The 13562-nt window shown below is 42.9% G+C and overlaps 1 protein-coding gene across 1 annotated transcript; it reads right to left on the reverse strand.

Annotated features, from left to right (window-relative positions):
* Window positions 1-6878: 6878 nt before the first annotated feature.
* Window positions 6879-9989, reverse strand: GGS22DRAFT_177212 (uncharacterized protein; the record flags this gene model as incomplete). The annotated part of the gene is made up of 5 exons (XM_047963499.1): window positions 6879-7141; window positions 7226-7900; window positions 7957-8044; window positions 8128-9653; window positions 9755-9989. 5 exons carry the CDS (start codon window positions 9987-9989, stop codon window positions 6879-6881), a joined length of 2787 nt encoding a protein of 928 aa, XP_047824050.1.
* Window positions 9990-13562: the final 3573 nt, after the last annotated feature.

Genomic DNA, 13562 nt, shown 5'->3' on the forward strand with positions numbered 1-13562 from the left:
TTTATTTTTTTAATATAAATTTTACGTTATTATATTAATTAATTATTTATTAATAAACTTTTTATAAAAATTCGTTAAAATTTTTCATTTTAAATTTTATTATTTTTTTTAATATTTATATTATTATATATATTTTTTATATTTATAATTATTTATAATTAATAATTTATTATAATAATATTTTATTTTTAAAATTTAAAAAAACATATTTAAATATTTTATAATTTATAATTTATATTTTTATAATAAAAAATTACCACGTTTTAATTTAATATATATATAAATATTTATTATAATATTAATAATATTAAAATTAAATTTCGTTTATAAGTATATAATTTAATATTTTTATTTTTATTTTTATAACTTTTTTATAATTTTTATTTATTTTTTAAATTATTTAATAATATTTATTACGTTAAAATATTTAATAATTATATAATTATTTTTTAAATTTAATAATTTTTCGTTATAAAAAATTTAATTTTTATATTTTTAAATTTATAAATAAATTATATTTTTTTAATTATACGTTTAAAATTATTATTATTATTATTATTAATAAATATATTAAAAATTAAATATATTATTATATACGTTATTATAATATTATATTTTAATAATAATATTTTAAATTATATAATAAAAATTAAATTTTAAAATAAATATATTTAAAATTTTTATTTAAAAATTTATAATTATAATAATTATAAATAAAATTATATTTTATTTATATTAATAAATTTTAAAATTAATTTATTTAAATTTTATTTATTATTATTATATATATTAAATTATAATAAAACGTTAATAAATATATTTATATAATTATAAATATTTATTTAAAATAATATAAAATATAATAAAAATATATTTTAAATTATAATATTATATATATAATATAAAATTAAAAAATTAACGAAATATATATATAATTTTATATAAATAAATTAAGTAAATAATTATTAATATATATTAATTATTTAAATATTAAATTAATATAATATAATATTTTATAATATAATTTATAATTTTTTTATTTAATATTAATTTAATTTAAATATATTTAATATTATATTTAAAATAATAATATATAAAATTTATAAATAATTAATATATATATTTAAAAAAATATAATAAATTAAAAATAATTTTATATATTATATTTTTATATATTTAATTATATATATTATATATATTAAATATATATAATATATATAATATATAACATTATTTTTAATTTATTATATTTTTTTTAAAAAAAATTATTTTTTATTTAATTTTATATATTTAAATATATAATTATATATATATTATTCGTAAAGTTATATATTTTTAAAATATTATATATAAATTTTAATATTTTTCGAATATATAAATGTTAACACGACTCGATAGCTGACATTAACATAGTGGGTCGCGCGACTTTAAGTTCTAGCCAATAACTGACCTTTTTGCCCCTGGTGTCTTGGCGCGCATCCCTTCTTGATGTAGTTAGTTGTTGAGGTGAGGTTTTAGCGTATGTTGTCCTCATCTATGTCCTCCTCAGAATCGCCTTAGGAGATAGACCCACATAAGCTTCATTGGCAGATTGGATTGGCCCTACCATTCAAAATAGAGCTTCAAGGATTTATCAAGGATTGTACAAGGTGTGATGTACCTTGTATCGCGGGTTAAGTAGGGGCAGGTAGGGATCATTCTTCCTCCGTTATCTCCACGGGAAGCCACGAGTTGAGAACATCAAACAAACATACCTGGGAAGGTACCTAGGTACCTAACGCAATTGATACGAACTTCGAGTCAGGAACCCGGGAAAGGCACTTAAGGTTATGTGGTGCATGCATTTGGTATTTGACTTGACCAACATTAAATTCTTTACAACTTTACAACTTCACAACTTCAACATTTCTACAACTTCAAATTTAAGCTTGCCCGAATGAGGCAGTTGTTTTGTGACTGAGAATGGCCGACGTTGGGGATATCATTGGTCCGGTTATCATTCACATCGTGTTTCTCATCACCTGGCACCTGCAGGGAGACAGAGACAGGCAGGCAGACTGAGTGCATCTACAGTCGCATCGTAGGTCCAAGTTGACAGCTACTACTTTCCGAACTTATTCAAATCTGACTATGCCACATGCGTCCCGGAAGCCATATTCAGTATTAAGTCCGGAGGACGGTCGAGAAAGAGGTGCGAGAGGCGAAGTCCGACTTCTTTTTCAGTCTATTGTCATGAATTAGACTACGAATTCGACTACGGAGATATAGGCAGCTCTAGGCGCTTTAAGTATGAAGCCACCATCTTGACTTATCGATCTACCTTTTTTTTCTCTTTTTTTCTCTTTCTTAATAGCCAACCCCCTTCGTCATCTTACATGTAGCCCCAGCATGATCCGCCACTCTATAATTAGAGGGACCGACCAAGACCATTTAGTGGCTTCGGCTTTCCGAACAGGGGATAATTAGCATTGCAACGCTTTATTATTTTGGCTATAGTGGTAGCCTCTATAGCGGACAGAAGTGCTATATTCGGTTATCGTAAGTCAAATCTAAAGCGAGATGTCGCTCTCCAAGTGGGTTATGCCTAGGAATAACTACAAGAATAGCATATTAACTTATTAACTGCTTTGATAATATAAGCTGAAGGTTTGCCTTTTCAGACTCTAGTCCTGACTATCACAACTATCTTCATTCCGTTACAGTCTTGACTCCTCATACCTAGGTACCTACCTAGGAGTTGGTATGGAGCTGTAATGCAGCAGCGCAGGTAAGCAAAATCGTGCCTACATACTAGTATTGTGATTGATTAAACCTCGACGAAGGCGGGGTTTCACGCCGTCCAATAATCTCAACTATTCACCCTTAATGGTTGATTAGTCTTACTCATCTATTTATTCTTAAATGCTGTTCGAAGACTGCCCAATTGCGAGATTCCAATGTTTCAGGGGGTTGGTGAACTGAGTAAGCTAATCGTTTAGCTCTTTAGACTATTCAGCTGGCCCAGCATATTCGAACTCGACTGGACTGGACTGTTGGAGGCGTACGCTGTATTGTACATAGTACCGATTATCTCGCTACCTAGTAGGTAATAAGTATGTGGTAGTATGTCACCACCGCCTCTCCTCACCTCACTCTTGCAGATGGCACTACATATTACTGGTTCCCGTCGTCAGACGGTTATTGCCCACGTGTTTGATGCGCGCCGGAACGAGACCCCTTGATGTATGTAAGACGCGTATTCGAGGTATCTGTACTCGGTCTGTCGGCGTCTCTCATCATCAAATCCCGCGGCTAAAAACGTCAGACCTCTATTGCATCTTTCGGGACCTAAATATATCACTAGAGGATTTAAAGTCGGTTGATGTACACGTGAGTTTAGTCATAGGATTTACGTATTTGCCTGGGTAACTATCTTACTACATTTAAGATGCTTAATCTTAACGATTCATGATAATGAATCACTTCGTTATTTTCTGCCTAGTGCCTCACCATGCGAGACTTCGCACGTACACTAACGTGCGTTGCCTTCCGCCAATATCAAAGTTAAGATTCTTCCATTCCCCTCTCCTAGCATTACCAGATACGGGAGCCTGTGCATGAGCCACATCCGTTCCCATCTCTTACTCGCCCTAGGTTCCAAGGGTCCTAAGGAACGGAGATACGCGAGAAAAAAAAGAGAACTATGTTTCTCACCATTGGCAGGAATGCGGACCATTGATGTCTTGCGGACGAACTTGTGTTTCATACATCCTCAGAGTTCGTGAGATCGAGCCAGGTTCCCGGTAAAGGGGGGTTTCTTGTTTGTATCGTATCGCATTGGATACCACTACAGCACATGTAATACATCTAATAGTATCCAAGCATAGCCCTGCGGCATGAACATTCTTGAATGAGAGTTCTCCATTCCCCATTCCTTCCAGAAGGTCTTGACTCTTGACTCTTCCTAATGCTGACCCGCTTCATCCGGGATCTTACTTTTCGTTTCTCGCATTCATTTGCCCTATTAGACCCAACATTGAATCATTTAGGGCAGACCGGATTGTTTGTATGTACTGTACCACTGTACCTTGGGAGAAACCCCCCTGCTGGAGTTTTATTTTCATCCGCGAAAGAAAGGATTCCTGCGGCTGATGAAAGGGACCAAACCAACTGCAGGCTTCACACGTGGCAATTTATCTCGTCCGTGCTTTCATTTGACAAGGCAGGGAACCTGGAGCAAGCCACGTGTTGGCCAATTGAAGCCGATTCTCTTTCATTAATGATGTTACATAAGACCTAGTAATCGGTGAAGCACTTCCGAATACCCTGATCTCTCTGGCTGGTGATATAGACAGTTCGGACGACAATATAGATAATAATGCTTTCCAAGCAAGGTTGTCCTACCGATAAATCTAAAGGGTTCTCGTTTTTATGCCGCCTACTACCGTAAATACATACCTCCTTGCATATTTATTATTCCGAACATAAATTAAATACTACTTAGTACCAACTAACATACACATCGAACCTCGTCTTCGTCATAATTCTTTCATAGTAAAAACTCGTCTTCTTAATAGTCGGTCAGTCTCGTCTCGCGTTCCACGGCAGTTTGTCTTGCATCCGCGATGCGGGTGGTATATCGGGACGATCGTAATTTCGACATCGGGATCGTCGAGTGGATATATATAAAGCAAGCAACCTAAACCCGGTCTCGATAGGAAACGTTCGATAATAGGTATCGTGAGTTCCGTATACAGTGTGCGAAGCCTTACATACCTGCCTCTAGGGTCATCTTCTAGAACAACAGCCAAGAGCAAACAAAGGTGGTCGACGATATGGTGGAAACGTGGATACAAGTGATGACGAGGTGACGTTTTTTTCTTACAATTTTTTTTTCACCACTCTCCACTAGATCTCTACCTAGGTCTTCTATTGTAACACCCGACTCGACGGACGACCTCCCCTTGCATGACAGCCTCGTATTTCCGCACCGTAGAGCCATCGCCAACGACGACGTCTCCATGCGCGGATTACCTAGGACCATCGCGCGTTGTTGCGCTTTCTAGTCTAGCCTCGTTGCTCCTCCATCTCTCTGACGCGTCCCACTCGTGTCCCCTCTTTCAATCGACGAGCGGCATGCCTTGCGGCGCTCGCTTCCGCGCCCCGCTTCTCACCGCCATATACGACAAGACATCGCCATCTCTACGCGAAACAGCTTTACCATTAGGCGCGACAGCGTCTCTAGATAAAGCGCTAGTATACTCTTAGTCATCAGGGGCTTCTAAGCGGATTCTAGAAGCGATGTTCCTCGCCTACACGTCACCTATAGGTTTCGGCGCATTGCCTATAGCAGAGGGAAGAGATGTGCATGGTTTCTCGCTATGCGCTCCTCTACCTATGTCTAGCAGGTTGTCATTGGTTGATAGCTCTTTCGGAAGACATGCGCGAGAGTGCGATCTCGATCTCGTGATCATGCTTCAACTTGCGGTCAGGAATTGATCGCATTAGGTACAGCTATAGTTGTGCGCTGTCGTCCAACGAGCTTATAGCATACTGCAGAATTCCGATATAGCGGCGACGTGAATGTCGACATTCCGGGCTCCGAGAACGAAGCCGTCTGGCTCATTGTTGGTAACTATATGTATGGCTTGAGAATGGCTAGGTAGGTAGGTAGGTAAGTATAGGTACTAGGTGAGTATGTGGGTATTTCTTCTACGGCATGCATACACGGCAGAGTATAGCTTTTTTGAGGATGTTTTAGACAGCTCACGCTGCAATGTGTGGAAGAAGCTTCACCGCAATTGCATTTTCTACCAATCATCTAGCTAGCAAAAGCCTATACCCCTGAAATCGGTTGGTATACTCAACAACTCATTGCATTACGAATCTTTCTACTACCTACTCCAAGTTTGAATATGCGTTAGGTCGACCCTTAATATATCGCGAGTTTCAACACACTGTTATATGTATAACCGGGCATTTTAAGACTAGTGACAGTTCATGTTGCATTCGTATCATGTCTTTGATTCAAAACTCACATGTCTTGCTCTGAAACTTGTCGTTTTTCTACCTATACACTAGCCCTAAGCCCTGAACATTTCAGATCACAAACTCCATTAAGATCAGAAAGGGCACAAGTTAACGAATAGTGTGTGACATTAGTTGTCGAATAATCTGACACTAACTACCTCCTATATACCTAGTAGGTGGTAAGGTCAACGCTCGCAGCGTAAAAATACCTGCAACCCCAAGTTTCCCACCTATCCTACAGGATATTCCAACGGAACATCCCCCAAAACTTCTCAAGTCATGTCGACTTAGTTTCAATACCTATCTACCAAACACCAAGACCTCAAAACCGAGCCCACTAATCGGCTCTCGCGGAAAAGAAACGCCATCCTCCCCGGTTTCCACTCAGGAACAACCCATCCCATCCATATTCCTCCCAAAAAAAAAAAAAATCCGTACAAGGCACTAATATAAATAAATAAAAAGCCAAAGGGGGTATATGCAAAGTAATATATCGATCGTCCCATGCCAACCGTAACATCATTAATTTCAAGTGTCAGCCCATCCACACGTAGAATATACGAATATTTTTGTTTTCGAAAGAGAGGGAAGAAAATAGAAGAGAGACGATATGGCGCACGATGTAGGTACTAGGTAGGTTGGTAGGTTGGTACCTAGGTAGGTATTATCACGACCCTATGCTTTGGCACAGTTAGCTTCCTATTTCGGCATTGGTGCGCCATGAGGTACCTACCGAAAACAACCCAAGCGCCATTCTTCCTACGTAAGAAACCCGCGTGGGGGGTTCGAAATGCTTTCTCGTTTTTTGGTCAAAGTTTTTTTTTTGCGGGCGCATGGGTTTTTTGGTGATCGTCGTTGTGCAGGTGACCCTAGTAGACGCCTGCTCTGCTAGGAGGGAGAGGCGGCGTCTCGTTCCCGGGAGTCACAGAGCTGAACGGCGTCAGCTTGCGGTCCGAGTTCTTTCGGAGCGAGAGCTGGAATCGCAGCGGTCCCTTCTTCTCCCAGCTGGACACGCTAGCTGTGTCGCCGGGTTGGACTGTCCTGATCGTGTTAGGGTCCAGATGGGACTGGGGGAATATCCCCCACGCCTTGGACGTGGTTCCTGACCAGCACCAGTGGTCGGTATAGGCCCCTAGAAAAAAACATGTGAGCTTCTTGTCTGTAACACTAGGGCGCGGTATGGATAGGTACCTAAGTAGGTGAAGGAATAACTTACAGGCAATGTTTTTGATCACGTCTCCCTTGTCAAATTTCAGCCATCTATCATCGCCCTTCTGATTCCACTTCCATCGCGCCATGGCCTGGACGTTACTCGTATTCTGCATCTTGATCTCGTGTTTGGCCGGGGAGTCGATCTGCACAGAGTCGATTTCGAATGCGGCGCGCACTCCGTCGTGCCAGCCAATACCCCATTTACCTTCGTATTTCGCGGGGAATTCGATGCCGATTATCTTGGCTCCTATGGCGTAGTGTAGCACCGGGTCTCTGCCAGGGGGTGAGCGCATGACGCCATTTTGTATCTTTCTCGTCTCCGTCGCAACGGCCGATGGTAGTCTGGAGAGTTCCCGCGAGAGGCCCGTCATGACGGACTGCATCGGCGCATGTGGGAAGTGGAGGTCAAAGTTGTCCTTGAAAGCCACTGGTATTTCCGCGCCTTCAACTACAGTAACGCCGGAGATGGGGGGGAGTGGACGGGGATGGCGGGCCATGTGGGCAAATAATTGGCTCTGGTTGAAGAAGACTGTAGCGTCACTTTCTTCGACAGTCTTTCCTTGTTGGATACAGAACAAGCATCCATATAATTGCTCCTCAACATGTCTAATTTGCAAATGACTCTTTTGGAGTATACGTAGTCGAAACCCAATGGAGTTAGAAGTAAAACTACCAGATGCTAGATAATGTGTGAGATTCAAATAAGGCGTACATAGATGAAAGGGATTTTCTTACAGTCATTGTTAAGATCCTGCTCGACTGACTTGAAGTCGATTTCAAATAAACAATGGTTGCACTTTGCTACGACCGCCATGGAGAAACCCTGTATCTGTTAATAACTTAGAGTCGATACGATATTCATAGATGTGATAGTATAGGTAGGTATATAGGGACACATTGACTTACACCAACGGGTCGCTTGATTTTCTTGAATCCAAGTCGGCCTGCCATTACTTCTTCCGCCCCTTTGCAGAACCCCTTAAGTTTATAGAAAGAGCTGTGAGGTCCTATACTGCAGTCAGGTATTCTCGAAGGTACCATTTGACCATCCGATCTGGGACTTTCCATGTCGACGGGAATCAAGCCCTCGTCCATACTCGTTGGTAGTTGACTTGTGATTATACTAGGACGGGCTGTTAAAGTAGACGAAGAATGATTGGTAATCGTTCCCACGCCGGAAGATATGCTAGGGTTCGTCAGTGTACGCTGATACACAGGTGGATGTCCCATATACTCAGGAGGTTGTGCTCCCGGGCTAAGAGGTTCCACCGACATAATGGAACTTCTATGTGTTGCCACTGGAGGGGCTGCAGGAGCACCAGGGGCCGTAGGGCTCATACATTCCACAATATCAAAAACGGAACTATTAATTGATTCAGTTGATGGATGACGAGTTGAACGACGACTGCCCCCGGGCCTCGCCAAGGAATGCCCTCTAGGGGGAAAGTTAGGGATAGGAGGGAGACTGCCTTTAGGGGCTTGTGTAGAATGAACGGCGCTATTCTCGGGGATAGACTGTCCGAGAATAGAAGATGTGTCAGAAGGTGAGCGACTAGATGTGGGATCGGGAAGTTGGCCCGGCCACCCGGAGCCTTCGTTAGCAGGAGAGCGGTTCGCAGATGAAAATCCGCTATATGATTTATGGGTCGAGCCCTGCGTCGAGTTAGTCCAACGTTTGCTCTTCCTAGGCGACCGTGACCCATCACTAGCCGTCCCCAGGCTACGCGAAGCCGCGCGCATTCGTCGGTCCTCGTCGTCTCTCTGGGACAGGTTGGAGGGGTCTTCGGTCCTGCGGCGAAGTCGTAAGGGGCTCGAAAGGCTTCCGTGAGGACTAACCGGTTGTGCGTGGGGAATAGTCGGGGAGTCATTCGGAACTGGAGGACGACGCTCCCATCGGTCTCCTTCCCCTGATGGTTGCTCTACCGGACTGACAGGCGGGGCCGAGCCGACTTGCCATGGGTCGGTAGAGGGAGGTCTTGGCGGAGGGTCCGAGGTGACATCGGAAACTACAGAGCGGTGCGAATTGCTTCGGTCGAGGTCGCTGACTGATCGTGGAGGTAGGTCCGCATCTAGACCTTCGTCGGGTCCGGCCACCGCTCCCATCATACTGCTCAGCTGCAGCTCTGTCTCTTCCATCAGTTTTTCTGTCGAATTGGACGCCGGAGGGTCGATGACAATACTTGTTGGGATTTGTTCATAATGAGAGTTGACATCAGGGACGACTGATGCACCCCCTGATGATGACCTCGCTGACGTTGGCGCAGGGGCAACTAGCTTCATCCGCTTAAGGATATCCACGACCTTCGGCGCGGCTTTTCTCGAAGCCTTCTGTAATTCCTCGAACTTGTTGGCATCGAACTCGTCAGGTTCGACATAATCGTCAAAATCCCATAATAAGTCTTCTAGTTCGGATCGGTATTGCGCGATTTCGTCTAATGCATAGGTATGAAATGGTCAACTTGCAACTCTTGATTGTCCGCAGGATCACGGCTTACGGTACCGGGCGCAATAGAGTCATGAATGGGAGCCTTACCGTTTTCCTTAATCGCGTCAACAAAGTTCACACCATATTCTTCGAAGTTCTTAGTGCATAGCGGCTCTATCCGCTTCAGTGCCCGCTCTCCTTCTCTTAATAGGTTCTGGGCTGCCCTAAGCATAAGCGGCGACGTTTCTTCGTCGGCATTTGGCGCATTCCCGATCGCTACATTGCCCTTCTCCACGATCTCTCTAAAAGGCGCAATCGCGAGTCGCTCGACTTCGTCCGCCATGGCGACTCATAAGTTAGGTAGGTATAAATAATTGTTAAAAATCGCCTAACATTCACTGCGATGTCTAGGTATTTGTCCGTCGAGGCCGGTAACTTAAGAGAGTCGAGAGGCTCTTTAGTCTGACACCTAGGATTGAGGGATTGAGTGGAGCTGAGAACCAGTCAGGATGGAAGTTCTCGCGGCTCAGCCCTCTCGGAGGTTTTATGTCGAGGTTTCGTAGCAACGATGGCGGATGCAGCAATGCATAGTTCAAGTTAGGCCAAATTGAAAGTTAAGGAAGAAGAGAAACAGACGAAAGAGGAATATGAGAACGGAAATTCGACCCCACGGCACGGAAAGGCTGAACTAGATAGAGTCTACGCCAGTAGGAATGGTAACCCGAGTTCGCTACAGCGTGCATCGATAGCTTACATACTACGCATACTACGCATACTACATAGCAGCATAGTACGTTCCCCCCCCGGGGCATAACGGAACGGCCAAGGGTTCGACGAGGGTCAAGAGTGGCGTCTTTTGGGCCAATGCAGAACACAGTAGGTCCTGATCCTGGCTTGCGTGGACTCTCAGGGTATCTGGTACCCTCTGTACTCCATACAACTCCATACCCGCGTTAGCTATCGAAGTCTAGCGTCATTGGGTCTGTCAAGGCTTTGATTGGTTCCGCCGCTTACGGTGTCGACACCGACAGGGGCAATGCACACGTTCCACTGGCGGGCGCCTTAGCGCTTCCCTATCTCCAGTACCCACGGCGAGGGATTCCTAGTATATTTTCTACCTGCGAATCTGATGTCTTAGATGGCCCCTGCAACGATCACTATCACAATTAAACTCTCTTTTCCCGGCTTGACTGCGACGGAATACGACGAATGGAATAGCATAGTTGGATAGGAGACCTTGATATCCAGATTGGTAGGTCCGTCGAGTTTAATGACACTTTTCTTTTCAAGAAAAGGCAAAAGGGACAAAAAAGGGGGCTTTCGCTTCAACGGGCAGACATAGGCAGACTTGGGTACTAGGCTGCTAGGTGGTTAGGCACAAGACTACTATAGAAAGACGCTATATTCAGCCGATGGGGCGGTGCTATATGGAACTACGACATAGTAATAATACAATGTCCACCTTGCATACTAGGTAGATAGTGCTATGCCTACACCTAAGCTTCTAATAAGTCGAAATCGCTCAATCTGTCAACCTAGCAGGTAGTGTAATTGCGATTGATCTTCAGGTTGACAGTGTCACCTACTCCATATGTACACATCTCCTATTAGTAACACGACCGTTTCTTCGGGTTGGGGTAAAGAGCGGGATGAACGTCTTTACCTCGGCCGTACTCTCCCGTAGCATAACAAGGGTTTGTTAAGTTGTTTTTGTTTTTTTTGAGATGAGATCCCAGAAGGGTAAGATCCAAATAGTCGAGGTTCGGTTTGTCGACTGATGCACAGCCGATTCCGGCAGGCTGGAAATGAGTTTCGTGTCCTGTATATTCCGCGTATAGGTTGTGTATACCTAAGGGTGCATCGAAGGCATTGAAGACAGATTGGCATGATACTATGGCTTGTACGGTTGCTACCTTGGCTATGGTAACTGTACTGTAAGGTAGGGCAGTAAGGGTTCGCGATGGATCTGAGTCAACCCACCATCGGCAAATGCATCTCCACCGAATCCTATAGTATTGGGACGAATCAAAGGTCATCGTTTTCTTCAGGGAGGCTTCGTTGCTGACTGATTTGTTACCATCGTCTCGTTACCTCAAACTCATGGATCCAAAGACTCCCTACATACATGCACTGTAGAGAGATGAGACATGCATAGGGATTGATAAAGACCCGGGCTTTTAATTACTAGAATAATATAAATATACTATGTATAACTAATATACTCCTAATATGCATGTATGTACCATGAATAGCACGCGGGATTCTGTCTACGTCATGCGAGTTGTTGTAATACGTATGAGAGAAAGCCGCAAACAATGGCTCGCTGTTGTGAGACCGCATATTCGGGATTGGCAACCCGACGAGGAGATTGCCATTGTCAGTACTAAGTGACAGTACTCAGTAGGTTGGTACAATACATACCTACCTGAGGACACGTTAAAAAAGAGAAGAAAAAACTTTCCAGTTCTCATTTCCAGTTAGTACAGTAACCTTAGATATCTAACCTAACCACCTGGGCAGTTCAGGCTCTATCCAACCAAAGCCATGTACCTAATCCAACTAGTCGGTGGGATATTCACCCCGGACATGCAGCTAATGTATGCGCCATACCACATACGTGATACCTTAGTCTACACGACAGCTCTTGGCATCAGGGCTGACGGTCCAGGACTCCTGGATAGCTGTACAGTGGACTTTCAGGGTATCCTGCATGGCTCCAGCGCCCTGAAGATTAAAACAAGATGCCAAGACTGGGACAAACCGAGGCCTTTCTTTTCAAGGCAGATTTTATAAAAATTCACTCGCCAACCAGGTCATGATCGCTCAGCTGTAATAGAGCCTCACTTCATACATATATGGAGACCAATTGCCTACCGAAAAGGCGGCTGAAGCTTTGTTTCAGCCGTCATCATTATCATCATCATCATCGCCACCTGTACGGAGTATGCAGGCAGGGAATCAAAAAATACCCAAGAGCTCTGGCAGCCCCATCTCACTTACAGTCTAATCATTCTGTATTCTGTACTAAGTACCGTTTTACCAATCCGAGCAGCCCGAGCAACGCTTCACTACGATAATTAGCAAGCAAATCGAGACCGGCAAACATCGACGGGTCTCCAGAATCCCCACCAAAGCTTTCACTTTCGCAATGTAGTGTACCGCAAATACGCATAGTACGGACAACCCCATCATTTCGGTCCTTTGGGAAATCATTGACGAAATCATTGGCGAGATCCATTGGTGTGCTTTTTGCACAGGCACCTATGTAATCTCGCAACATCGCTCTCATGCATCCATGAGGCTCGATGTACGACGTGAGTTGATCCTTCAATGAGAGAGTTGCGTAGGAATTGCGTAGGCTCTCATTACGATAGGGCAGAATTCGAAAGCAGATGAAACCTTGTCGGTCTTCCAAAGCTCGGCTCGGTTCTTAGGATATTATTTATTATCTCTAGGTACTTTAGGTGGAAGCCCTGGAGACGAATGTTCCCGCATTCCCGTGGACCGAGTGGACGGAATCTCAACCTCCATCTTGGTTTTGAGACAGGACAGTGTAAATACCAGGCTTCTAGGTATTACCCATCCCACCATAATGACGATCCATTGGCCTAGGCAGGTTTGTTCTGCAGACTTGCAACTCAAGCACCTGGCACAGACTGCACAGTACCCAGTACGACCATCCTTTAACGGAGCCATCCGGCTAACATGGTTCCCCACTGATGGCTCCCACGTTAACAGATTGTCTGGGTCTACTGTTCAGGGGTCGTGCAGTCTCACCCTATCGTCTTCACCTTGATAAGTTCACATGTAAATACGGTCAAGGCTCCATGTCCATACATACCAACATCCCACCTATACACCCAGACACCTAACATATACGCTGTAGTGTGTAAATACAGCGTACAATCAACAGTTC

This window comes from Annulohypoxylon maeteangense (assembly GCF_022496945.1).
Source record: "Annulohypoxylon maeteangense strain CBS 123835 unplaced genomic scaffold GGS22scaffold_1, whole genome shotgun sequence".
In the NCBI taxonomy this organism is placed as follows: Eukaryota; Fungi; Ascomycota; class Sordariomycetes; order Xylariales; family Hypoxylaceae; genus Annulohypoxylon; species Annulohypoxylon maeteangense.